This window comes from Pseudoliparis swirei, chromosome 15 (genome assembly GCF_029220125.1).
Source record: "Pseudoliparis swirei isolate HS2019 ecotype Mariana Trench chromosome 15, NWPU_hadal_v1, whole genome shotgun sequence".
NCBI lineage: Eukaryota > Metazoa > Chordata > Actinopteri > Perciformes > Liparidae > Pseudoliparis > Pseudoliparis swirei.
The window spans coordinates 2,310,378-2,338,085 of record NC_079402.1 but is presented as its reverse complement, the minus strand read 5'-3'; the positions used below and the strand labels follow the sequence as shown (position 1 = coordinate 2,338,085).

General features: G+C 44.0%; 2 protein-coding genes across 2 annotated transcripts; one reads left to right on the top strand and one right to left on the bottom strand.

Annotated features, from left to right (window-relative positions):
- Positions 1 to 338: 338 nt before the first annotated feature.
- Positions 339 to 10,146, top strand: mapkap1 (MAPK associated protein 1). Its single transcript, XM_056432280.1, has 12 exons — positions 339 to 503; positions 2,026 to 2,494; positions 4,525 to 4,620; positions 5,049 to 5,200; positions 5,924 to 6,096; positions 6,176 to 6,352; positions 7,008 to 7,117; positions 7,681 to 7,788; positions 7,869 to 8,009; positions 8,094 to 8,231; positions 8,458 to 8,555; positions 9,420 to 10,146. The coding sequence occupies exons 2-12, from the start codon at positions 2,209 to 2,211 to the stop codon at positions 9,540 to 9,542; spliced, it is 1,602 nt and encodes a 533-aa protein (XP_056288255.1). The 5' UTR covers positions 339 to 503; positions 2,026 to 2,208; the 3' UTR covers positions 9,543 to 10,146.
- A 4,909-nt stretch (positions 10,147 to 15,055) lies between these two features.
- ajm1 (apical junction component 1 homolog) lies at positions 15,056 to 27,465 on the bottom strand. Its single transcript, XM_056432267.1, has 2 exons — positions 27,133 to 27,465; positions 15,056 to 19,740 (listed from the first exon to the last, which is right to left on the bottom strand). Exon 2 carries the CDS (start codon positions 19,684 to 19,686, stop codon positions 16,408 to 16,410), a length of 3,279 nt encoding a protein of 1,092 aa, XP_056288242.1. The 5' UTR covers positions 19,687 to 19,740; positions 27,133 to 27,465; the 3' UTR covers positions 15,056 to 16,407.
- Between the last annotated feature and the right edge of the window lie 243 nt (positions 27,466 to 27,708).

The following is a 27,708-nucleotide window of genomic DNA, read 5'->3' as shown; positions in this document are numbered from 1 at the left end:
ATGGATCTCATCAGGTCTCATCAGGTCTCATCAGGTCTCAATGGATCTCATCAGGTCTCATCGGGTCTCATCGGGTCTCATCGGGTCTCATCAGGTCTCATCAGGTCTCATCAGGTCTCAATGGATCTCATCAGGTCTCATCGGGTCTTATCGGGTCTCATCAGGTCTCATCGGGTCTCATCAGGTCTCATCAGGTCTCAATGGATCTCATGAGGTCTCACCGGGTCTCAGTCCTGTAGGTGGCGGTAATGCATTTGCAAGCGGGCTTGCTACCCGCAAAAATGAACCGAAAAAGAGGAAGAATTGAAAACCCCAAAGAAGAAGAAGTGGAGCCGGAGTTGACGCTGTTCTGCTGCTGGTCTGAGCGCCGCAGATCGCTTCGGGTCGCAGTCGTGTTATGATTTCTCTATAGCGGGGAGACAGTTCGTGTCGCTACTGGCAGTGTGCATGAATAATGGGGCGATGTGGACACGTCGTTCCCTTATCGGATGTGACGTATACAGGTGGGACAACCTCAGTCACCCTCAGTAACAACAGTTACTCCGGGAGGCTATGTTAGCAGCTAGCGTTAGCACCAACCGCAGTCGGCCAACCACAGGCAGCTTCAGGGGTTAGCCGACGAGCTAACGAGCTAACTAGATGCAGAGAGCGCAGCTCGCTCTGACAGCCGTGACTGCGCGGATTTAAAGTCTGTATTTAAAGTGTATTTACAGTCTGAATACCCACTACAGCTGCGCCTTAGCCAGCTAACGAGAGCTAACATGTAGCTAGGTGTTTGAAGCTAGCTCGTTAGATAGGTCAGCTAACACTAGCGCTTAGCTAACTAACCGTTACCGGTGTTGCGGTTTAAGAGGCGACCGTGTTAACTGGCCACTTTGAGCCAAACTCGTTGACGTTGTAGGTACAGACAGCTGTTGGAAATAGGAAGAGTGAATTCTGCAGTGTTTATAGTATCGTATATATTAATATGTACATGAGAGGGTTTGACGCTGTATTACAAAATTAAAACCAAGCGGCATTCATGAAGAAAGCTCTTTATATTCGGACGGCCGTCGTAACTACGGCAACAACGGACGCGTTCATTTCAACGTCACCAGTTAACACGGTCGCCTCTTAAACTGTAACACCGACTAGCTGTCACTTTGTAATTGGGTTGTTTTGTGTGTGTGTGGGGGGGGGGTAAGTATATCATATTAGGCACATCTTCTGTTTCGAGAAGCGGTCAACGTACACGTTCATAATTTTTCCCTAAAAAACAACATTAAAGCGTTATAAATGTGACAACTTTAACGTTTTGCATGTTAGCACTAGCGTTAGCACCCGTCGGGGGAAAGCCTTTGTGCTAACTAATAACTGTTAGTTAAATAAAGGCCATTAGATATGATTATAGCAATGTGTAGGTGAGCATATGGTGCTATTTGATTGCTAACTTTAGAGCGAGTGTGACGCTATTGTTTTGCCCTGATTCACACAGCTCTCATCTCTGTTGACATCACCAACAGCTTTGTGCTCAGTGTCAACACTCAGGACACTCCTTCTTGTTGTTGTTGTGGTAAGAGGTCATTTGTTTACTGGTCGACACGCGTGTCCAGTGATGATATCACAAACTGGTCCTAGACGGTGACATCCTCTGGTCCGTCTGTGACCTGGAGAATGCACGAGGGTCATTAAAGTGTGTATGAATCGTCTTCTACTCTTTCCAAGTCACACGGCAGATTAACATCCGGGCATTAAGAGCCTCCCTGGAGGTTACGTCTTCTTCAGGCTCCACTTTACTTCTGTCATCTTAACGGCTTCTTGGTGTCGGCATCAAATAAACTATAAGTGAAATGTTATTTACTCCTTGGTTTGATTTAGGTTGGTTCTCCATCATTAATTGTTTAATGTTCTATCCAAATATTGCACTTCTCTGCAAGCCTTTTCAATTGTTGCCTTTTACGAAGATTTGGCTTTAAAATCTCAGGCTTAATTTGTACTATTTACACCCGGCACTGTGTATAATGGCTGTTATTGCTCTCCAAACAGGTGCCGGCACCTTTCCTGAAGGAATAATCGGGAGATGGAAAAGATGACCACTCTCCACTTCTCACCGGCCTCAGAGAGAGACTGAAAGGAGAGAGAGAGAGAAAGGGATCCTCTGGCGAGAGGGTCGGGGGACAAAGAGAGGCCACCTGAAGCTATCGGCCACTTTCCAGCAGCAGAGGAGAAATGGCTTTCTTGGATAACCCGGCCATTATCCTGGCCCACATCAGACAGTCCCACGTGACCAGCGATGACACGGGAATGTGCGAGATGGTACTGATCGACCAGGATGTGGATCTGGAGAAGTGCCAGCTGGCTCTGGTACCCGGCGGCAGCAGCTGCGGGTCGGCGGGGTCGGGCTCCCTGTTCGAGGGGGGGGGCAGCGCGCCGGACGGCCACGGCTGCGACCTCTCCCAGTCCATGGACATCACCTCCAGCTGGGACTTCGGCATCCGCCGGCGCTCCAACACAGGTAGGGCGCGGCTCCAGGCGGCTCCGGCTGGTTAGCAGGGCGGGCTTTCTGTCAGACCCCCCCCCCCAGAAAGCCAGTTCTGCTGCTGTGTGGCGTGGGTTTGTGTGTCTAATCTGGGCCGGTGGTTTAGTGAGGCTCTTGTCAAATTGTGTGGGATTATCTTGCTGTGAGGCGAGTGGCACGGATCACATTCACAATGATTGTTTGAGTTTACTTTGTAAATCAAGAGGTCAATCTCAGATCGGTTATTTCTCATGTGTGTCTTCCTCTTGTGTGCTCTCTATCACCGATTACCTCGTTAACCCTTCACGTTCCAGTCTCATTGCTGAGTTCCCTTTTCGTCGCTCGGGTCTCAGCTGACCTCCATGAGCGCGACCTTGTCCACGACCTTGCTTCTGCTTCTCTGTCGGTTGCACTTGAAATGTCTCTCCTCTAATCTCAATCGACTCCTTAATGCAAAATGATGCAGGAGAATGTTCTGGCACTATTCGATGTGATTGCTGCTTTTGAGCCCGTCGATATCTTCGGTAGCTGCTCGGTGCCGGGCTCTCGCTCGGCTTTGGTTTCTTTCATCGCGTCTCAGACGGGACTTGTTTTTATTCTCGCGACGTGTCTGCAAGAGACGCTCAAACTGGAACATATACAAACAAATCCATCTGTCAGTCAGTTGCTGAGACGACAACAACAACAACAACATATAATAATACTGTACTGCAGCCACTTGGGCGTAAAGGTTGTGTAGAGGAGGAGCTCCATCAGTAACCCCACCGATCAACACGCAGAGAGCCGGAGGGCCAGATGTAGCTCGCAGTTAGGGCACTATATATATATATATATTTATTTTTCTATATATATTTTTTTATTTTTATATATATTTTCTATTTATTTAAATATATATATATTTATATAAATATTTATTTATTTAAATATATTTTATATTTATTTATATATATGTGTGGACCAGAAGTGACGAGCAGACATTACTGTGAAGGAAAAAGCTTCTCCCCGTAGACCAGCATTATGAAAGGCTTTTTTTAATGAGTAAATATCCAACACCTCAGGGCTCAATGATGTTTTTTCTTCTGTTGGGTTGGATAAGAAGGTCAGGAGTCAAGTCCTCCTGCCCCTGTACGTGTACATGTATGCAGTACTGCTTCCTAACGTTTATTCAGACGCATACATTTGGAGTTTAAGTGAAATGTTCACCCGCCTCTCAGCCGGTAGACGTCACCCGTCACCATTTTATTTATTTTTCTAGTGCCCGGCTCTCAACGGGGACGAGAAGCCAGCGAGACGGCCCGCTCCGTAGCTTTTTACATCACAAAAATACCAACCTGGACTTGCATGTTTGGTTTTACCACAAGATACTAGATTTTCAGTGCCGCCTGTTTCTTTGCCCCGGTGTGAACCGGTGACCCTCGTTGACGCGTTAATCGACGGCTGCTACAACTTTGATTTCCCCCCTGAAGCAAAATGAAGCGCTCTCGCAGTACCCCCTCGAACCACAAGGCTCGGCACCGAGTGACGTGCAAATGGAGCGGCGCGGGTTCTGAATCCCAGGGTTCAGAACCCGCGCCGCTCCATTTGCACGTCACTCGGTGACGGTTTTGTGGTTCTCGGTGATGAGGGAGCCCAGAGGCAGACGCCGCGTCTCTCTTGGCTCCCTCGAGTGTTGCTCTCGGGTTGGGTGGCGTGCCGGTCTCGGTTCTGGGTTTGTGGGTCGGAGAGATTCTGAGGACTGACCTGTGGCGGCTGTCTCATCAGGACTCCAGCAGCACGGCCGAGAGAAGCCCGGGGCTGCCGGTAAGATCCCAGGCGGAGGAGGGCGTGATGCTCTGTCCTCGGGTCGCAGAGGGAACCGCCTCCTCCTGCGGCCCAATGACTGATCTGTTGTACATGTGAACAGCACAGCGTGCTGGTATTTTAGTTCTGTACCTTTTTTATCGTGGATTGTTCTATAGATCAGGTTTTTACCTTTTTTGCCGGTGAATAAAATGGAAATGAATTAAGTTTTGTTCCTTTCTTTTCAGCCCAAAGACTCGAACGGTTAAGAAAAGAACGTCAGAACCAAATCAAATGTAAAAACGTTCAATGGAAAGAGAGGTCGATGATCAACTCCCAGTCGGGTAATGATTGTGTTATTATATTAAATATATTTCAACAGCAAAGCTGCGCTTGTTATTAACATCATAGGAAAACAGCACGTTTTAATCTTTAGAAATCTGAATGTTTAAGGAATTTTCTCTGACATACTCTGATATATGTATGTATATATATATACACACACACACATATATAGATAAATATAATACCTATAAATACACTTTATATATATATATATAATTAAAACAAGGAAGAAAAGCCCTTTTTGTTGAAGTCCAAATCAACTGGTTTTACACAGATGTTACTTTTGTGCCTAAGATAATATGCACACAGAAATAAAGGTGTAATAAACCCAGTTCTCCAGCACTAGTTTCAATCATAAAGTCCTTTTCCATGTGTCGGTCTCTCTTCCTGCATGATGCTTATGGCTCTGATGCTCTGTGGCCCTCAGTGGAAGACCTGGGCTCCCTGTTTGAGAAGCGGGACTTTAAGGACCGGCCGCGGACCACCACAGGTACCAAGTCCACCCTCTCCCTGCGGCTGGAGCAGTGTCCCCAGCAGCTCAACAACCCCTTCAACGAATACTCCAAGTTCGATGGCAAGGCGAGTCGCTCCGCTTCCAGTTTCTCTCCATCTGTCGGGTGTCTCCTTTTAAAAGAAAGTCATTTTAGAAATAAGAAACGCGAGGACCCATGTGAGTGAGTTCATCCACCTCAGAAATCCTTCAGTCTACTTCACCATGACAGGAGTTTACATCCAGGGCTTAAAACCACAAAGATAAGACGATTTCATCACATTCACATTTGTGGTTTTATGTCAACGACATTTTTCCTTTAGTGAAAATAAAACATATTTAAGATGATAAATTAAAGACATATTGACGCTTTCCTGACATTCACGCTCTACAGATGACTCAATATTTTTCATAATAAAATCATTGTTTCTGTTATTAGTCAAAGCTACACTCCATTAAGTACATCTAGGTGGGATATTTTTAATTCTGGGTGTTATAGAACACATTTTCTGAAATGTAAAAAATTAAATGGAGAATACATATCGTAAGTATCAGGTTTCATGATATTTATGGAAGGTATCGTATCGAAATTATAATGTTGGTATTAGGACAACCCTACACACACACACACTCTCACGTGAATATCGGCACCATATTTGTTTGTGTTTTCTCTCGTATATATTTTTGTCTCCTCTTGCATCAGAACCCAACGGCGCGATAATGTCTGCCTCCTCGTCTCTTTCCTCCGGGAGGAAGTGGAAGCTGAAGTTCGTCGCGTCCCGTAACGCTTTAACCCTCTTCGCCCATTTCAGGGCCACATCGGCACAACGGCCACGAAGAAGATCGACGTCTACCTCTCGATGCAGCTCGCTCAGGAGAAGGTCCACCCGATGACGGTGGTGACCATCGCCAACGCCCGCGTCCACGACCTCATCGGCCTCATCTGCTGGCAGTACACGTGCGAGAGCAGCGAGCCCAAACTCAAGTGAGCGGCGAGACGCCTTTCGGCACGCGCCCTTTTCTCTTCGTACGACGTACATTCCCAACGCGCCTCGTCTCCGCAGCGAGAACGTGAACGCCTACTGCCTCCACATCGCCGAGGACGACGGCGAGGTGGACACCGACTTCCCGCCGCTGGACTCCAACGAGCCCATCCACAAGTTTGGGTTCAACACGCTGGCGCTGGTGGAGAAGTACTCCTCGCCCGGCCTCGCCTCCAGACAGTCGCTGTTTGTACGAATGTAAGTCTAGAGGAACGCAGCACATGCACGTCGCCCTCTAGTGGGGCGCAGTGGTACTGCCGGTGGGGCGCAGGAGGAAATGCAGAAAGACCTTTATTTATTACACAAGTTTAAAGTGCACAGACATAAAGTTATTAATAAATACACGTTGAAGTACCCGTTCCTTCGCGTACATGTTTACGTTACGCCGTTAACGGGTCACGGTGTGCGACGGACGAGTTTATTGGCGACTCGCTGATTCTTGGCGTTTTGACAAAAGCCAATCTACGTGAACTCGGCGTTTCTGCTGTTGCCCTTCAAAACAAGAGCTCAACGTTGAGCATGAATTGAGATCGGCTATTTATTTATTTTATTTTGCACAATTCAAACGATAAAACTGAATACAAATCACCACAGAGATAAATGAATATCCCAGTGCAGTATTTATCTTTTCTTTTATTGACGGGTACATTACACAGTACACATGTACTTTAACTGATATTTCCATTGTGTTTCATGGCTTGTTACTTTTATTATTTTGCTCATATTCAAAACTTTCCATAAATAATTAGCATTGGTTGTAATGTCACGTGATGTTTTCCTACATTCCGTCTGTCTTGCTAAGTCTACAGATGCATTCCTCACCCTTTTCTTCTTCTCCCCCTCATTTTTTTAGAAATGCTGCTCATGGTTTCTCTCTGATCCCCGTGGACAGTCTGAAGGTCACCATGAAGGAGATCCTCCAGAAAGCACTGAAGAAGAGGAAAGGCTCACAGAAAGGCTCGGGTAGGTTTCCTCTCATCCTGTGGCCCCAGCAGGAAAACAGAAGTATATTTGAAACCCTAAATTAACACGTCCTATTAGCTCTAAGAAAAGATTATGATGGATTATGACGAGTCCAACACAACCAGACTGGTGGCCAAACGCTGCGCTGACAATAAGACCCGGCTTTCCCTTCCGATGAAGCATCTGCATCATCATCATCATCACGACCCCCTAGAGCACAGGTGTCAAACACGAGGCCCGCGGGCCGAATGCGGCCCACCACGTCATTTTATGCGACCCCTGACGGCTTGAAAGACATATGATCGCTTTTTATATCCTGTGCTTTTATTTTGAAGGTTACAAATTAAATGGATTAGTGTTCTAATATTAGAGAAATGTTCTTGTGTACAATATTTCCACTCTTGAATCAACAATAATCGAATGCAAAGAGTTATTTAACAATATGTTGGGGAGTAGTTTACACACTGCTCCAGGTACACCGGCCCTTTAAGAGGCGGCCGTGATGCTGATGTGGCCCACGGTGAAGATGAGTTTGACGCCCCTGCCCTCTCGTCCTCCCACAGGGCCGATGTATCGCCTGGAGAAGCAGACGGAGCCGAACGTCTCCGTGGACCTGGACTCCACGCTGGAGAGCCAGAGCACCCTGGAGTTCTGCCTGGTCCGGGAGAACAGTGCGTGGTCCTCCCGACGCTCCAGTGGGCGGAGAGTTCTCCGACGGCGCCGTGACTCGTTGTCTCCTCTCCGTATGCAGGCTCCAGGGGCGAGGAGAGCTCCGAGGAGGACCCGCCCATCGACGTCACCACGGTGCAGGACATGCTGAGCAGCCACCACTACAAGTCCTTCAAGATCAGCATGATCCACAAGCTGCGCTTCACCACCGACGTGCAGCTAGGTACGCCGACGACGCCGCGCTCCGGAGAGCAGAGCGTCTCGAGGCGCGTTGGCGTGTCATTCACGACGCGCCCTGTTCCTTCAGGCGTCTCGGGAGAGAAGGTGGAGATCGATCCGGTCACCAATCAGAAGGCCAGCACCAAGTTCTGGATTCGCCAGAAACCCATCTCCATCGACTCGGACCACCTCTGTGCCTGCGACCTCGTGGAGGAGAGGAGCCCCAGTGAGTGGTCCGCGTGAGACCCTAACCCGTGAGAGGTCAATGCATGACCTCTAAGTGGCCGTCGTGTCCCTGGAGGGTTCCTCCGCCTGTGGGGATGCGGGTCGTCTCGGTGCCGCCGGGCCCTTCTCCTTTATTACGACTCCTTCCTGATGATCTGAGACTTCAAACCAAAGTCTCATTTTGCTTGAGGAGTGGGCGTGTCTCCTCAACTCTGTTTGTCTTGCAGGCCACGCGATATTTAAGGTCACTTATCTCAGCAACCACGACTACAAGCCGCTGTACTTCGAGTCGGACGCCGCCACGGTCAACGAGATCGTGCTCAAGGTGAGTTCTGCTTCAATGTTTCCACAACGGATCAGACTTCAGTTCTGCTTTTATAGGAGCAAAGTACAGTTTAAACATTCGAGTATTTCCATTTTTATTTAATATTTAGTTTACCGCAGTTCCTCTTCAGTCTGACGACGGCTCTGATGATGTCATAGTGATGTAATCAGGGTTATAAACATAACCAGTAGTTGTTAGTGCTAGACTAAGGACTAAACTTATTCTATGTTTGTACCCTTTATGCTAAAAAGTGATACTAATTTACTGAAACACACCTGTTTTGAATGCACCTTTAACATGTTTATGGGTATTTACCCGCCGTGATGGCATGTGTCTGGTATTGTTGTCCCCCGGGAGATTCAGAGTGAGTGTCTGGAGCAGCAACGACCACAGAGGAGGTTGTTTTTACTAATTTGTGTATATATATATATATATATAAATAATATAATAAACCTGTGGTGTAGTTCCTCCGTGTTCCTCTAGGCTGTAAATAGAAACTAGTCTCACTCTTTGTTCCTGTCTATCAGAACATGTTAACTTAAGAAGTTAATAACTATATATATATTTATACGTATGGATGTGAATGAGTGTTGGTGGTGGTCGGAGGGGCCGTAGGCGCTGATTGGCTGCTGCGCCACGCCCAGTCTGCCCCCGCTGTGGCTGGGCTATGTATGTAGCTCCACCACCGACTGTGTGTGTGTGTACTACTGGGACTCTAAAACTGTAAGCGTGTCTAGAGAAGCGCTATATAAAATAAATGATTATTATTATTATTATTATACATACATATTTCTGTCTGCGATAAATAAAAACGTTATATTTCACATTAAAAAAGCCTCAACATCCTGGTCCTTCGTTTCTCAGGTGAACTACATCCTGGAGTCCCGGGCCAGCACCTCGCGGGCCGACTACTTCGCCCAGAAGCAGCGGAAGCTGAGCCGGAGGACGAGCTTCAGTTTCCAGAAGGAGAAGAAGAGCGGCCAGTAGACGCCGACCGGCCAATCAGGACGTCGTGACGGGACCCGACCGCCTCGCACACGGACAGGAAGTCGGGGGAGACGGACAGGAAACGGCCGTTCAGCCACCGCCTCCTGGTACGAGTCCGTCCTCCACGATGGATTCGTACAACAAAACAAGAGCTACACGCAAAATCTTCGCTTCTGTGTTTTTTTTCCATCTTTTTAACTGATTTAAATCGACACGGAAAGAAAAACATTGTACAATTCTTTTTTGATTTTTTTTTTAATGTACTGTAAATAGAAAATTAGCATTCAAGAAATGAAAAATGATGTAATAGAAATAAAAAATAGCCCAGTGGGGATTATTTTAAAAAACAGGTCGACGCCCTTTCTGCCTTGAAGATATCAAATAATGTTAAAGTGCTGTGAGTGACGCGTTGCCTCTTGACAGCTCTCAACATGGCGTCCGTTGGGGGCGGAGTCATCGGCTAACTTCTAAAAGGTGGGCGTGGCCAGCCTGGCTCCAATAAGAACACACAGAGAGAGAGACGTCTTTCTGCTCAGGTAGACTTCACTCCTCGAGGCCTTTTACATCTTTCATAACTGATAATAATAATAAACAATAATACTTCTTTGCTGCTTGTTTAACGCTCTGAACATCCTATTGAGCATCGTGGACGCTCATTAGATTCCTCTTTTTCTTAAATTATGTCATACTGATGGGTGTTTTACCCCCGACAATATGACTGGCATGGACAAAATAAAAGAAACACCGCTCCCTCTATTATTCTATGTGGAGAAACGGACACAGTGAGCGTCTGAGGGTCGAGACACCGTCAATCAATTCAAACTAAAGCTCATCTGAGGCTTCTGGACTGAAGGCCCTAAAAATAGATGAGATGGTGTTTCTGTTCCACACACACACACACACCTGTGTAGGTGAATCTCCTCAGCTCAGCAACGAACCACAAAGACGTGGTTTAGTATGAACAGACTAACGTTGGTAGAAATGACTGTAGGCCACACAAATGTATTTTAAAGGAAGGCATTCAATACACAACACGGTGTCACGCCGTACTCTGTGGCCTGCAGCCGCGCAGCCACTTTCATCTTCAGGGAACATTCAGAAACTTCATGAACACATGAAACCTCTGGAAACCTAAAGTTTCTGCTGCAGCTGGACTGAGAATGTTGTCCCCCCATCACTCACAGCGTGGTAGAAAGTTGGTATGTAATATGTGTGTGTATAAATATATATATATAGAATTACAAATTTTGTATTAATTATATCAAATTATATTTTATATATATGTATATATCTTTTTGTTTTTATATATAAAATTATATTTCTTTATATACACACAATTATATATTTTGTATTTATATATATATCTTTTTGTTTATAAATATAAAATTGTATTTATTTATATACACAAAATTATATATTTTGTATTTATATATATATATAGAATTATGTATATTTCGTTTATATATATATTTTTTTAATACATTTATAAACTTATATATAAAAGTCTCAGCTCTTTTCTATTACTTCCTCACATTCACGTTCTTTAGCGCCCTCTAGTGGCCTGCGGAGGAAGTGCCTCCAGGCGCCTTCATCAAAACTGGCTGTGCTTTCTCAGTTCTGACTTTCCCTTCTCATAATTAGGATTTAGCACCGAGGAAGATTCTTTTGGAAATCCTTTAGATATTTTGGGATGTGAAGGGTCCCGTATGTCCCTTCACAAACTATAATTATAATTTATTTTGAAAGGATTTTGAACCGTTATTGTTTTTATTGTAATATCAGTTACTTTTATTGTATGGATCTTAAGATGTTTTAATTATGTTCTGTATATCGATTAAATGTATTATTAGTTTGGGAAAAATTTCTACATTCCAAACAATTAAAAAACATAATAATTTAGATTGATAATTACTTCACATGTGAATGATTTTGACGAATCATAATTATGCACTATTATAAACACCAGAAGAGTTTTTATCATCAGGTCAGCTGAAATAAATAATAATTGAATATGAACATTTATTAAGGACAAAAGCTTTCAACCAACTCGTGTGGAGCTTTGATCATTTTGTAACCGTTAGGTCTCTAATAATAATAACTTTTATTCTGATAGGCGGTATAAGATGCGGTTGAATGCTCATAAAAAAAAGTAGTTGAATCAAATGCCAAAAACTATTTAACAAATTCAAAATCACTCCCTAAAAGATAAAAAGTACAGTGGGAAACATTAGATGTTACAATGATTTATACAATTTATAATTAAGTGGAAACGTCTCTGTTTTAAAACAATGGGCTTCTGTATGTTTATATATCCAATATACACCATTTGTTTTAAACTGTATGGAATTAATTAGTTTCTTCCATATAGAAGGGACATGACATCATCTATTGGACCAGGAGACGCATTTTGAATATGGTATTAACATTATTATAATAAGCGGTCAGAGGTTGATCATTATTCAGACGAGAGACGCACCGGCACAACCAGGTTTCCTTCTTTTAATCATAAAGAAGACGTTTTTTATGTGAATATATATATATATGTATAATATATAATATATATATTTATATATAATATATATATTATACATATTATATATACTGTATATTATATATATAAATATATTATATAATATACATGTATATATTATACATACTATATATAATATATATATTATACATAATATATATTATATATAATATATATAAATATATATAATAGTATATATAAATATATTATATATATAATATATATACAATATATATAATATATATATATTATAAATTATATATATTTTATATATATATATATTTCGTATAACCTCAGTTCCTCTGTTCATCTCGGGGTCATGTGAGGTTATGATGCTGTGAGGATTATGGAAATGAGGACTGATAACCGTATAATGAGCCGGGGGCTTGAGGTCCACCTCGTTATTCTGACCCGTTTGCATCATTAGCTCAGAACCTTTTTGCTCGGACTCAACCCAGAGACTCTGTCCTGATCCGTTTCACGTGTCCTCCACATGGGCACCGGCAGTCATACGGGCAAAGTCATAGTTTTGTCCATTTTTATTAAATGATCATAATTGATAGAAATCACAACGCGACAGGCAATGACACGGACACCTGAGCAGTCAGAGGGTTCTAAGGCCCTGCAGAGCTCGGGATGACGCTCATATTCAACAGCAGGAGGCAGTGTGTCCTTCCCACCACCAGAGGGCGCTCTCCAACCAGAGGACCACTTTTGGGGGAGCAGAGGGGGCCGAGGGCCCTCCAGACCTTCAGGGGGGGCCCTTCACACGAGATGACACCCCGGACACATTCTGGGTTCCCATCACGATCGGAACCGGCAAAATCTATAGAAACCTTTTAATAAATCATGCAGTCAGAAGCCCTGCAGCGCAGTCAGGGAAACACTAAGGCCCAGTCTGTTACTCACATGGCCTCCATTCTGTGTGAACACACACACACACACACACACACACACTGGTGAGTATTGACTGTGCCCTTTGACCTCTCTTAAAGGGTCCGAGTCCCCACGACGGCGTCAGACCGTCAGACTGCCAGCAGCCACACAAGATGCTGAGCCGCAGCTCTTATCTCGCCCTCACGGCTCCACATCCTGGCACCGGCGTGCACACACACACACACAGACACACACACACAGAGCAGAGGAGCGCACAAGATCAATGATTTATTGATTGGGAAATCCAAGGTGGCGATGTGGGCCTGATGGAGGTCAGCGGCCGAGAGAGAGAGAGAGGGAGAGAGAGATCTTCCTTCTTGCCTCCCCGTCGGCCATGCTTGCTGTAAAGAAAAAGGGGGCGTGGCTCCACTGCAGTCCACGTTAGATGATGTGGGACACTGTGATTGGCTCAGAGACGAACACCGAGATGACTTCCTGCATCGGGGTGCAGCCCCAGGGACTTTAGATTTAGACATCCGGCTGATGTTGACGTGACTTTTTAAAATGACTTTTAACATATATGTAGATATATACATATATGTTAAAGTAATATTTTGTTCATATTGAACCTTCAAAGTCAAGAGTTTCTATGGAGTAATTCCACCTTTATGTTTATCGATTACACGTCACCCCTACGTCTCACAAATTAGATTTAAACTTCAGACATTAAATTGTATGTCAGACTTTAAATATATGAATTTCTTTGATATACCAAACTATATTTGCATTATTTTCGTGTTGATTTTATTTGACTGTGTAATAAAATGAGTCCGGTATATCGGTGTTCCGTGTGATGCGCTGCGCCTAAAGAACAGGTAGACACCCAGAGTTCCCATTCCATTTATTAGTTATGTTTTATAAATAGTCACACTCAGACACACATGTTGAAAGTATAAAAAAATACAAGATTACAGAGTTTTCTAGACATTTTAGTGAGGTCTCTTCTTCATCATCTTTGACACGTTGTTTTTAACTTGACTGACCAAAATGTTTTTCTTTTTTCTTACACAGCGTCGTGAGTCTTCACTTTCACGAGTCCATTCATCGAGCATTTTTTTACAATCTGAGCATATAAAACACATGCAGCCGGAGTCTGTACAGCACATCCTGTCAGCCCGTCAACTATCGCCAAATAGTGGAACAGGTTTTTAAATATAAATGTACTTCAAGTTTCACTTTACTTTGTCTTACAAATTCTAAGGAAAGCTGATGTCACAAGGGAAGAGGTTGAAATGGGAAACTATGAGGAAGAAAACCGGCTTGTTCAACCGTTTACTGACGACCGAGGACTCCTCCCGTCTGACGGAGACGTGGAGTTATTGGATGAATCGGGTCAAACCATTTTAAAATAGTTTGGGTATTAGCATACAATATAACTCAGCTACACTTCAGATAATCACCAGTATGCTGGCATTTGGGAATTTGGGATTTAGGACACTACAAAAACAAAAAATGGACACTACTGTTCAAAAGTTTGGGGTCACCCAGACAATTTGGTGTTTTCCATGAAAACTCTCACTTTTATTTATTAAATTAATTTCAAAATGAATATAAAATATAGTCAAGACATTTAGGAGGTTATAAATAATGATTTTTATTTTAAATATTAATGTAGTTCTTGTGGCTCAAAGGAAGGCCAGTTGTATAGCTTCTCTCAGCAGCATAACTGTTTTCAGCTGCGCTCACATAAAAACCTACCCCTCCATTCGTCTTTTAAGGCGATAACACAATGTATCATTAGAACACTGGAGATGGGCCTCTATACATATATATACACATATATATGTATATATATACATATATATACACATATATATATATGTATATATACATATGTATATATATATGTATATATATGTGTATATATACATATATATATATATATATACATATATACACATATGTATATATATACACGTATATATATATATACATATGTACATATACATATATATATATACATATATATATACATACATATATATATATACATATGTATATATACATATATGGATATATACAGTATATATATTATTTTTTTCTTAATTAAAAACCAGAGAATAGTCATTTACAACATTAACAATGTATAGAGTGTATTTCTGATTAATTTAATGTTATCTTCATTGAAAAGTAAGGACATTTCTAAGTGACCCCAAACTTTTGTATCTTGAGAGTCGAGGCAACGCGGCTGAGTTGCTTCCAAAAAGTTCTGCAAAACAATGAATGAGCAATGCAAAAAAGTTCTCATTTGCTAAAAAACTAAATAGGACAATATAAATCACACATGTAATTAAACCTAGTGCAGCACAAATACACAACTAATGTTTCCTCAAGCATTAATGCACCGTATATCTACTGCGCCACATCGGGGTCACCTTTTTCTAAGGACAATAACTCCTGCTGCTAATTCATTTTCTTCTTTTTTTGTGTAAATATAACTAAAAATACAACTCATCAACTTCAGCGTTATAGGAATTTGCATGATTCACTTGGTATGACACCGAGTTTACACTCTCACTATTCACAGTGTTAAACTGACTACCGTGCGGCTGGTGACTGGCACCGTCTCAAGAGCCGCTGGGTGGAGGTCGCTTTCAGTGCTCCGTAACTTTAAAGAGGAAATTCAAAGAACGACTGAACTTAGCTTGAATTTCTCCAGAGTGTGCTATTAAACTCAAAGAGGAAAATATCTTGTGCCTGTTTTATAGATATAGAGATGTAAGCAGCACAACTATCACTTTTTTTAGCTTTCATTTTTTTCTCGGGATGTACTTTGCCCTAAAACTTTCAACAGTTTATCTCAATTTCAGCAAAACTTTCTTTAAAGATGTGTATAATAATGTAATATGATTTAATATAATGTAATATTTTAACTGAAAAAAACTCCTACAGGAATGTGGTACTTAAAGTCATGAAGCAACTTTGCATAGAAAGTATTTACGTAGCTAAGAAAATAATGTTTAATATTTTCTGTATGGTTAACCACTTGAGTCACATATGAAAAATAGTAATGTTATACTCACTTCCAGAAATTATCTCCCTCATTTATAGAGGCTGAGTTAAAAAAAACTAAAAACATATATTGCGAATAAATCAAATAATGTCAGTTTAGGTAATCCCTACCAAAAAGAACGTGTAACAGTAACCAGGATACGACCAGGACACGTAGTTAATGATGTGCTTGTTAAAAAGATTAAAACAAATAATGTACTGTACCCATTCTGCACCTGACAGCATATATTCTGAAAAAGAATAATACTGACCAAGCAGACATGAATATATATCATTTTGATAACAAAATACTTATCTACAAATGCTTGTAATTGGATTGATATATATAAATATGTGTAACAATATATATGTATTTCTAGACATATATATTTACAACAAAAGGTGCACTTAAATAATGTCATCGAGGAGATGCGGGGTGCCTACCCAGTCCAACGTCCTGGGTTCAGAGGCGGCCATAATCATGCACATGAATTGTTTACCTGTCCTCTTATCGATAGGATAAATAGTTGTGGGCGTGAACCTCCGGTTACTTTCCACAAACTCACAGAGCTGCTGATATACCTTTGGGTATTCGTGGCGTAGGAAAACCCCTCGAATCCTCAACTCCCGTTGTATATTTATAAAACAGATTTCCCTGGCCTTCCTGCCTTCCTCTCCCTCTTTGTCGATGTCTGCTGTTCCCGGGGGCGGAGTGAGGATCAGCGTTTCCATGTCGCTCTCTTTCTTCTGAACCTTCCTCTCGGGGCTGAAGGAAGCCAGCGCCACCTTTGCATATTTTCTGACGGTCGGAGCTTCGTTCCTCGGAGATGGCCCGTCGGGCATCTGGTCACCGACGGCGATGGATACATTCAAGATGAAACATTCGTTCGGGTCGTACTCTGAACCGGCTTCCTGGAGCTCTTTGCAGTACTCCCCCAGGTTGTCTTTGAAGCTTTCCAGCTCTCGGAGAGACAGGTACGTGGGAGACATGAGTAGACTATCCAGGCCATACTGCAGGAATTTACTGGATGACCCCGGGTTTGGAAAACCGAGGAATAGAACTCCTCTACCTCGAGAAAGGTAGCCCACTTTGGCAATACGGGAGAAGGCTTTGTGGACTTCGACGGTCTCGCGGCAGTGTTTGATGATGTGGCGGCATATGCTGCCGATTCGGCCGTACACGCAGCTTTCTTTATGAATGTCCCAGTCCTCTCTGCGGCAGTTGCGAGAGCAGTAGTACGTGTAGCAGCTGTGGCAGGATTTAAAATACAGGCAAGCGTTGAACAGGGTCTCCGTCCTCTGGCATTTGTTGTTGGAGCACATCATCGTATCGTCCTCGTCGGGACTCTGGTCCGGAGAGCACTCGTCTGCGCTCTTCATTGCATCGCTGTCCATGTCTCGAAAAGGATCGGGATTCATTCTTATCGAGGTGGGCTGCTTGTCCAGAGGAGGCGGTTCGTCTGTGTATGCCTTTGAGCCCTTTCTGGACAGAGACACTGCTTCCTCCTCATCAATTAACTTCTTCAGTTGATCTAGAATGTCCTCACTCGCCCTTCTAGTGGGTGGCTTGTAATCGGTCACGAGATCGGCCAGAAGCTCGTCGAGTTGCTCGAGGCTTTGCTGTAGCGAGGCGTTGTCATGAATCTTCTCTTTGGTTGAGCTTTCAAAGTCTCGCTGGGACGGTTCTGGACCCTCCGTGGTTCTGGAGTCAAGAATGTCCCAACTGGCAGACCGTCCTTCGGCCCTATTAAGTTTCCCCGGTCGAATGTCGTTATCGGTGATTGTTATCTCAGGGGTGACGAACCAGAGTTTACTCGTACTGCCTTTTGTTGTCTCTGTTGGGCTTTTGTCAATCAGCGAGCTATCAGACATCGATAAGGCTGCGTAGCGTCTCGGGGAACTGGAAAGATTGACGACCACTGGTTGTGGTTTGTCCCCGGTGGCTGCTGCAGGCATCCTGGAGTCAAGAAGATCATCACAGCTCTGGCCCCGCTGGACAGTAATAGGTTGTTCCATCTCCACGCGAGGGTCGAGGATATTGTCCCAGGACCTCGAGTAAGATTTTGAATCTGGGCCGATTCTTTGAGGTTCTACACATGGGTTGGCATACCATGGATTTAAAACAGGCTCTTGGCGGACTCTCGTTGGAGTGACTTGAGATACATAAGAGGCAGGATTGGTGGAATAGCCAGATGCTTCTGAGCCATACCAGTCATCAGTTTGTGCCTGAATAACTCGAGCATGTCTTCGGCCCTCTGTGTAATATGCCCTCGCTGGAATATGATGCTCTGGTGGCATTGCATACATGTCGCTGGAATAATAAAACCTTGGAGGAGCTGTTTGGATTTGGTAAGACCTTGGATCATCCCCATAAAATATTCTTGTTGGAGGTGTCTGTATGATGTATGGCCCCGGTTCTTTAGCCACGTAGGGTTTGGGATACCCCGTCTGCACAGAATACGGATAAGGCTCCATCTCAGGATAGTAGGGTCTTGTAGTCACAGCATGCACCATCCGAGTCCTTGGATCTTGCACGTATTGCACTTTTGGAGTGTATGTTTGTCCTGGTGTGTAACGTTCATCGTGAAAGCCAGAAGTTGGTTGAGGAGGCGCAGTAGTCGCATATCTCGCTGAATCGTCTGCATAAAAGAACTTGGTTGGCACGTTGGGACTGGAGTGAGCTCTGCGCTCCCTTCCATAGTACCGATCATCACCCGATGAAAGCATTCTCTGCAGGGGAATCTCCATGGGTTGCATGTAACTATTTGGCATGCTGCGGGAATATTGATGCGCTTGCTTGCCCTCGGTGCCCAGTGAATCAGTGGGAGTTGGTGTTCTGGAGTAGGAGAAATGGCGTGGCACAGTCAGACTCCTCCTCCCCCCACTGTGGTGCCTCTGCCAGGGTATGTCCACGTGCTGTGAAGCCTGTTTACGGCCTGAATGATGTAACGCCGCTTCATCCGGTTTGATGTCGACGCGACACCTGACATGAGGGCTAGTTGCCGGTTTATCCAGCACTCCATCCTCAGAATTCTCCGCGGCATAGTGCGGCGAGTATCTACTGCTGTCGCTCGTCTGAGGCTGCAACTTAATTGGATGGACGTCATGCATATGAGCCCGAGTTGCTGCGTGGGAGGACTCCCTACGCGGTGATACTTCAGGCCTCCAGTGAGAGTCTCTTGGAGCCCTTTGGGACTCCCTACCCTTCCTCCCAGAAGATGAGGACCCTTCGAAAGACACGGGGGTGAGACTAGTCTGGACCCGAGAAGCACTTTTTGACCTGGTCCTTCTTTTTTGTTCATGGACAATGACTTCACTGGGCATGTCTGCAGGTATTGGTTGGGGAGTTAATCTATGGCTGAAAATGTCCGGGGCAGAGAAGCGGTACCTCTGCTGGCGGCCCAGGGCGTTCAAGGCCACGTCGGGGTTAGCGGCCTGCCGATCAGCATTCTTGTACGGGGACTCCATTGAGTATGTCTGGGATTTGGGGTTCTCCAATGACCGGTAGTCAAAGGAGCGGCAGTGCCTCTTATTGACTTTGCTCTTCCTGTCCTCCAGTGTGCTGTAATGTATAGAATCACATTGTTCGGAGGGTTGCAACGACTCGCTGTGTGAAGAAAAGGGGACGACTCGAATATCTCGATGCACAGTTGATACCAGTATGTCAGGAGGGTCTGTGCGTGTCATCTTAAAGGGACTCCTCTAGTTTTCTCCATCAAGTTTCTTTAATGTTGATGTTGCCTGGAGAGATGACAAAAAATATTATTTTAGTTAGCGGCAATATGAGAGGTAATACGAATTAGTTCCATCAACTATACATGGAGAATAAATAATATTCAGTCTGGGATACATGTTAGAAAGTTAGTCTTTCAACTAAATAAGGCAGAAATATTAAATATGTATATGATTCAGCAGGTTTGGTTGTGGAATAACAAAAATTCTGCTAGTTTGACGAAGGAGAAATGGGATATCCACTCAATAATATTTTTAAGACTGGGAAGAAGAAGACATCTAGCAATCAAACACAATGCAGGATTAAAACATATGAACAAAAATGGCAAATATGCAGGAATTTAAAGACTACTTAACATTATGATAACTATATATATATATATGAGTAAAATTACAAATATGCAGGAATTTAAAGACTACTTAACATTATGATAAATATATATATAATGTTAAGTAGTCTTTAAATTCCTGCATATTTGTAATTCTACTCTTTTTCAATTCCTCCATATATATATAAATATATATATAGTAGAATTACAAATATGCAGGAATTTAAAGACTCCTTAATATTATATATATATATATATATTTATCATTATTATGATAAATATATATATATATATGGAGAAATTGAAAAAGAGTAGAATGACAAATATGCAGGAATTTAAAAGACTACTTAACATTATATATATATATCATTATTATGATATATATATAAATATATATATATATATATAAATATTTATCATAATATTAAGTAGTCTTTAAATTCCTGCATATTTGAAATTTTACTCATATATATATATAGTTATCATAATGTTAAGTAGTCTTTAAATTCCTATATATATACACACACACACAAGCTGCTGCAACCTGTGTGCCCCCCGTAGGAGAAAGAAGTCGACCCAGATGAGCAACCGGTGGAGCAGATGGAGGATGATTACGCTGCTGCTGAGTCGCCCTAAAATCCTGCAGCTGCCAGAGAGCAGCAGCAGTTCAGTGAAGGTCGTGTTCAAATTTAATGTGAACAACAGAAAAAAGTCTCTCTCCAGTGCAGCATGTTGTAAATACTGCCAGCATGTGACCATGGTGCTGTGACGGGTTTACTCCCAATGCAATGATGAGTCTTTCAATTTGTTGCGCAATAACCTCACGTTTTCAACACAATAAATATCAGTGTATTAATGAGTGTGTGAGTGTCGAGGATATATATTTTCTCTTGCAAATAACAGTGCATAGTGTGTCTGAAAAAAATACTTAACGACTTTTCCATATTCCTGTAAATACAGCGAGAAAAAAATCAATGAAAGAACCTCAACCGCGGTTTCTAAAGGTTTCTAAAGAATATTTCATGAGTCTCGAGGCTGGCTTGTGACGGGCCGCCGCCTCTCAGCCACAGATGGCTGGTGGAGTGAGTGTTACTCTGCCTTCACACTCTGTCTGTCAGCTCCTGCAAGTGGCCTGCAGGCAACACATGACATCACTGAGAGCTAAAAAAGAAAATGCTGTTACTAATAGGTCTAATTTTACCATTTAAATTCAATATTGGGTCATTCCTTTTATGAGTATGAAAGAAAAAACAAAGCCGTGTCACAGAAGTGGGAGTGTCGCGTTACTTCTGGTCAGTGATCATCGTGAGTACTGTTTTGCATGGTGCATTGTGGGTATTTGCGATGGAGCTGCACCACTGGCCCTGTACAGCCGAGAAAACATCTCCCCGGGCAGAACTAATTCAAGCTCCCTCGACTTTACCCTCCCCCAACATCACGATGCTGCGCTCCGGTGTTCATCGCGAGGCCTCCGCGTGACGTCAGGAGGACGTTCTCATCCTCACTGGAAACACAAGAAGGATGACAAAATACGAGTGTGCAGGTGGAGAGGGGCTATAGTTTATAATATGGTCTTTATGAAGGTCGATTTGTGTCTTTATTACGCAAACAAACAAAAAGGTTTTGAGAGCAAATTTCTCGTTTGTAAGTAAATTAATTGTTTGTTTGTTTTCCTGATGAACTAGAATGTGTTGCCGCTAATTAAAAACTTTTGTTCTCAAAATAAAAGAATTGCACTCATGAAAAGAAAAAGAAAAACGTTGCTCTCAAATTGAAAATCTACGAGTTGAGTTTGGACGTAGTGGGCGGGGCTTACGCCGCTTAACGAGCGAGGAGTTTCTATTGGTGGGTTTGACACAAATCTACCTTCACATGTTTTCGGTACAGTGAAAAATAAAATCCGGAGCTGAATGATGTAAAGTTTTATCAGAACATAAGTTACATCGACACTCGAGTCGATGTGATCAGAATGCTAACGATGACATGGAGCTGAACAAGAATCTTTAAGAACCACAGATAAAGTCCCTGAACACACATTTCCCTCAAAGAAAAAAAGATGAGAATAATATTATATTGCTTTTTTTATGTGGGACATAACTTCACATCTGAATGAACTGAATTTAAAGCTGCGGGGCAAAAACAATTCAGTCAAATACTATTAAGTTTTATGTTTTTTTCAATTTTAAATGCAGCCCTCATTATAATTGAAAGAGGAAGTAACGCTTGCAGTGAGTGTATCAAGAGGAAGTAATGCCTGCAGTGAGTGTATCAACAGGAAGTAACACTTGCAGTGAGTGTATCACGAGGAAGTAATGCCTGCAGTGAGTGTATCAACAGGAAGTAACGCTTGCAGTGAATGTATCAAGAGGAAGTAACGCCTGCAGTGAGTGTATCAAGAGGAAGTAATGCCTGCAGTCAGTGTATCAACAGGAAGTAACACTTGCAGTGAGTGTATCAAGAGGAAGTAATGCCTGCAGTGAGTGTATCAACAGGAAGTAACGCTTGCAGTGAGTGTATCAAGAGGAAGTAACGCTTGCAGTGAGTATATCAACAGGAAGTAATGCCTGCAGTGAGTATATCAAGAGGAAGTAACGCCTGCAGTGAGTGTATCAAGAGGAAGTAACGCTTGCAGTGTGTGTATCAAGAGGAAGTAACGCCTGCAGTGAGTGTATCAACAGGAAGTAACGCTTGCAGTGAGTATATCAACAGGAAGTAACACTTGCAGTGAGTATCAAGAGGAAGTAATGCCTGCAGAGAGTATATCAAGAGGAAGTAACGCTTTCAGTGAGTATCAAGAGGAAGTAACGCCTGCAGTGAGTGTATCAAGAGGAAGTAACGCCTGCAGTGAGTGTATCAAGAGGAAGTAACGCCTGCAGTGAGTATATCAAGAGGAAGTAACGCCTGCAGTGAGTATATCAAGAGGAAGTAACGCCTGCAGTGAGTGTATCAAGAGGAAGTAACGCCTGCAGTGAGTATATCAAGAGGAAGTAATGCCTGCAGTGAGTGTATCAAGAGGAAGTAACGCCTGCAGTGAGTGTATCAAGAGGAAGTAACACCTGCAGTGAGTATATCAAGAGGAAGTAACGCCTGCAGTGAGTGTATCAAGAGGAAGTAACGCCTGCAGTGAGTATATCAAGAGGAAGAAACGCCTGCAGTGAGTATATCAAGAGGAAGTAACGCCTGCAGTGAGTATATCAAGAGGAAGTAACGCCTGCAGTGAGTGTATCAAGAGGAAGTAACGCCTGCAGTGAGTATATCAAGAGGAAGTAACGCCTGCAGTGAGTGTATCAAGAGGAAGTAACGCCTGCAGTGAGTGTATCAAGAGGAAGTAACGCCTGCAGTGAGTATATCAAGAGGAAGTAACGCCTGCAGTGAGTGTATAAAGAGGGAAAAATGCTTGCCAAGTGTGCCAAGACCAGACTGCTTGCAGAAAGGTAGATTAAGAGGAAGTGTGTATGTATGCCAAAGAAGCCTAAACAGTAAAAGGTCATCAACAGAAAGGTCAGTCTGAGAAGAGGAAATAAAAACATGTTAGACACAAATTAGGCCATCTGTCATTCTCCTGCTCATCGTAAGTCAGGCGAGTTCGATGCACTCCGTGTCCGAGAGAAACGCAGCGACACTTAGCAACATGCTACGGTAGCAGCTCCATTATCAGCCAGCGAGCTCCGCTTTGTTTATGCTCGGCCGCCCACAGCGCTGCAGAGAGAGAGGCTGAGGCTCACATCATAATTGGGCCTTTCAAGCTTGAGAGGATATGAAATTGCCTTCTTAAAAGTCCCTTCAACAGCGCGCCAGCAGAGGGAAAGTTTGTTTGATCATCGTGGGATTACGTAACCAATTATAGTAATCCAGGTTATTATGTGTGTGTGTGTGTGTGTGTGTGTGTGTGTGTGTGTGTGTGTCCACCACGTTAAAGCAGAACCCAATGGATTCCTATTCCATAATTACCTTCGCATTGAAAATGCGGAAGGTTATGTTTTGATCGCCGTGTATTTATTTATTTATTTGTATGCGTGTTCCTCGCATAACTCAAAAAGTATTAAACCGAATCGCATGACATTTGGTGGGATGATTGGTTATTATCCGGGGACCATTTGATTAGATTTTGGGATCGATCGGGTCAAAGGTCAAGGTCATGAAAAGGTCAAAGTCTTCTTTTTGTACATTTTTATCCAATTGGCATGCAACTAATGCCAAAATGTTCATCATTCAATGCCCAATCTTGTGATATGTGAAGGTATGCGCTCTACCGAGTGCACAATATAGTTTATTTAGTCTTGATGCTTAATGTTGGGCCAAAACTGATTCTTCAGATTCTAACGGTTACTGTCTGACAGTTGTTGTTCCACAAAGAAGACACTGCCTTCAGAGACGGGGTGATCGGGGCTCGGTAAAACATGAGCCACAAATACCAATAATATCTCGTTAACCAGACCCACCAGATGGTTTATTGCATGGAAGCCGTCTTTGGAAAATACAAAGACGTTTGGGAAAAGGGAAGTCACTTAAAAACAAATGACAGACTTGTCAGGGGATCTGATGAAGCGCCTGTCAGTCAAACTCCCGATGAAGCAAGTCGGGGAGCGACGAGCTGGAAGCCCGTCCCCCACCGGGGGAGGCCTTCAGGGCCTTTGCTCTGGCTCTGTGCTCTCGAGTGATATTGTGAGGCGTCTCGCTGCCGTGCAGGAAGATAAATGGATTGAGCAGGATCTGGTTTCCTCATGAAAGTCAGATGTAGCGTTAGCTCGCCCAGCGACGTAAAGACTCTCCTCCTCCTGCACCACAGCCTCGCTCTGTGAGCGCTGCTCTCAGGGAAGTGGTTTCACTTCACGACGTCTCATCACGTGTGTGAAGCCAGCGCGAAGAGGAGGCCAGACTGCGGGACTGACATCATGTGTGCCATGTTGTGAGTGATCTCGGATATTCGGCCTAAATTGGATTTTTACGGCTCACCGTTCACCTGAATGCAGCACCCAGCACCACCCACTAGTTGGTACTAGTGCTAGTTAGTACTACAGGGCTCTCAAGTGTCACGCATTGAGCGTGACACTCACGCATTTTGGTCTTAAGTCACGCACTCCCGCCACACATCGTATTTCTCACTCTGAAGAAAACCTCTCGGCTATTTAATGTTTTAATGTGAGCCGGCCGCGCTGCCCTCACCGTGGAGGAATCAAGCGCTCCCCTGGAGTTCTGCTGTGAGGAATGGGCTACACAATAGCCAATCAGAAAAAAACCCGTAGGCTATCTGTTGTATCTGGGTAAGATTTAATCCAGCAACCAATGAAAATATAGCATCCTGGAATTGCGCGCGACTGACTGATGGAAATGTCACTCTTGCCTGTCTTCAAAACGTGGGATCCCTGGTACTAGTGTTAGTAGATACTAATGCTAGTTGGTACAAGTGCAAGTTGGTACTAGTGCTAGTTGGTACTAGTGCAAGTTGCCCCCCCTTTATTCAAATCACAAATGTCTTTTATTACCTTCGCATTGAAAATGCGGATGGTTATGTTTTGATCGCCGTGTATTTATTTATTTATTTATTTGTATGCGTGTTATTCGCAGAACTCAAAAAGTATTGAACCGAATCCCATGAAATTTGGTGGGATGATTGGTTATTATCCGGGGACCAGTTGATTAGATTTTGGGATCGATTGGGTCAACGGTCAAGGTCAAAGGTCATGAACAGGTCAAAATCTTCTTGAATCACATGAAATTTGGTGGGATGATTGGTTATTATCCGGGAACCATTTGATAGATTTTGGGATCAATCGGGTCAAAGGTCAAGGTCATGGAAAGGTCAAAATCTTTTTTTTTACCATAGCACGATACATTTTTGTCCAATTGGCGTGCAACTAATGCCAAAATGTTCATAATTCAATGCCCAAGCTTGTGATATGCGAAGGTATGCGCTCTACCGAGTGCCCATTCTAGTCTGATGATGTTTTCTTCCAGTAAACGGACTGTAGCAGACTTTGGGTTCATCACTCAGTCTCAGAAGACATAAATACCCGGACACTCGATGTTCAACGAGTGCTTGTTCGTGTTCGTGGATTCATCTCCGCAGCATCGTGGGCGGATGCTCCTTGAGGAGCGTGGCTTTACCACGATGCCTCCCCACCCTGCACTAGTTGGTTTGACTCAACGTCTCAACCACGACTGGATGGATTGCTGTGAAATCTGTTTTGGGCTTTTCGTGTCACTGGTCAGGATACGTTGCCATGACGCTAGACATCCTTTGACTTGAGTCCAGTACTTTGGTCGACTTCGTGGGGCGAGGGACTCGTTAAACTTCCTGTCCCACCACCGCATCGCTAACTGCGCCTTCAATCTCATATTTAATTTAATTTCAGAAAGCATGACACAGCTTCAGAATCACGGAGCATACGGCAGAATTATTGAAGAAGTTCTTCAAGTGAGTAATATAAACAGTTTAATGTATTCCACCTCTCCGCCTGTCTGCCTATCTACCTGTCGGTCTACCTGTCTGTATGTCTGCCTATCCGCCTGTCTACCTGCCTATCCATCATACCGATCTGTCTACCTGTCTGTCTGTCTGCTTGTCTACCTGCCTATCAACAATACCGGTCTGTCTACCTGTCTGTCTGCACATGTACTGCGGCCTCTGTACCAACTCTGCAACATCTGGCTGAGGCTGTTCTGGAGGCGCCGCTCGTGCCGCTCGTGCCGCCTCCGGACCGCCGCCGCGCAGCAGAGGGCCGGACGTCGCATTGACGCGCCGCGCGAGCGAACACTGCGTCGCCCTGCCTGCCGCTACCGCGCCGCTGCTGCCGCCCGGAGCATCCTGATGAGGATGATGTCAGCGTTCCAGGATTTGGGAACACGTCCGTCCCGCTGAGCTCAGCGCGCGACCACAGACACGTCGTCGAGCTTTGAAACAGTGTTCACAATGTGCAGAAGCTCCGGAAGGTTCAATGCATATTTTAATGTGCACATGCGAACATACAGAGATATGCACATAATGCCGAGGCTGGTGACTCGGTATCACCATCGCAACGACGTGAGGTATGAGTGAAGATGTGAGTGCGGGAAGCCGCCCGCGTCTTACCGCATCGCCCGCACCGCGCGTCCATTCCGGTCCCCGCCGACGCGGAGGCGAAGCGAGGCAGCGCGAGGTGGTTTCCCGATGACGACATCGACATGTGCAAAAAGGTCGCGCTGCAATATCCGCCTTCTCGGTCAGATTCCCGCGAGCTGCTCCCTCTTCTCCCTCTCCTCTTCTCCCTCTCCTCTTCCTCTCCTCTTCCTCTCCTCCCTCTCCTCTTCCTCTTCCTCTCCTTCCTCTTCCTCTTCTTTACGCTACATCGTTGGTGGATTTCTGCGCAACCCGCTGCACCACATCTCCGTGTCCGTAACCACACCTCCTCCTCCTCCTCCTCCCTTTCACACACACCCTCTCTCTATCTCTCTCTATTTCACTCTCTCCTCTTCTGTCACCCTCTCTCTTCTCTCTTTTACCCCCCTCACTCTCCCCCTTTCTACCTCTCATCCCCCTCCCTCTCTCTCTGTCTCTCGCTCTCTATTTCACTCTCTCCCCTCTCTCTCTCTCTCTATTCCCCTCTCTCCCCCTCCTCGCCCTTCTCTCTCTCTATTTCACTCTCTCCCCTCCCCCTCTTCTTGTTCT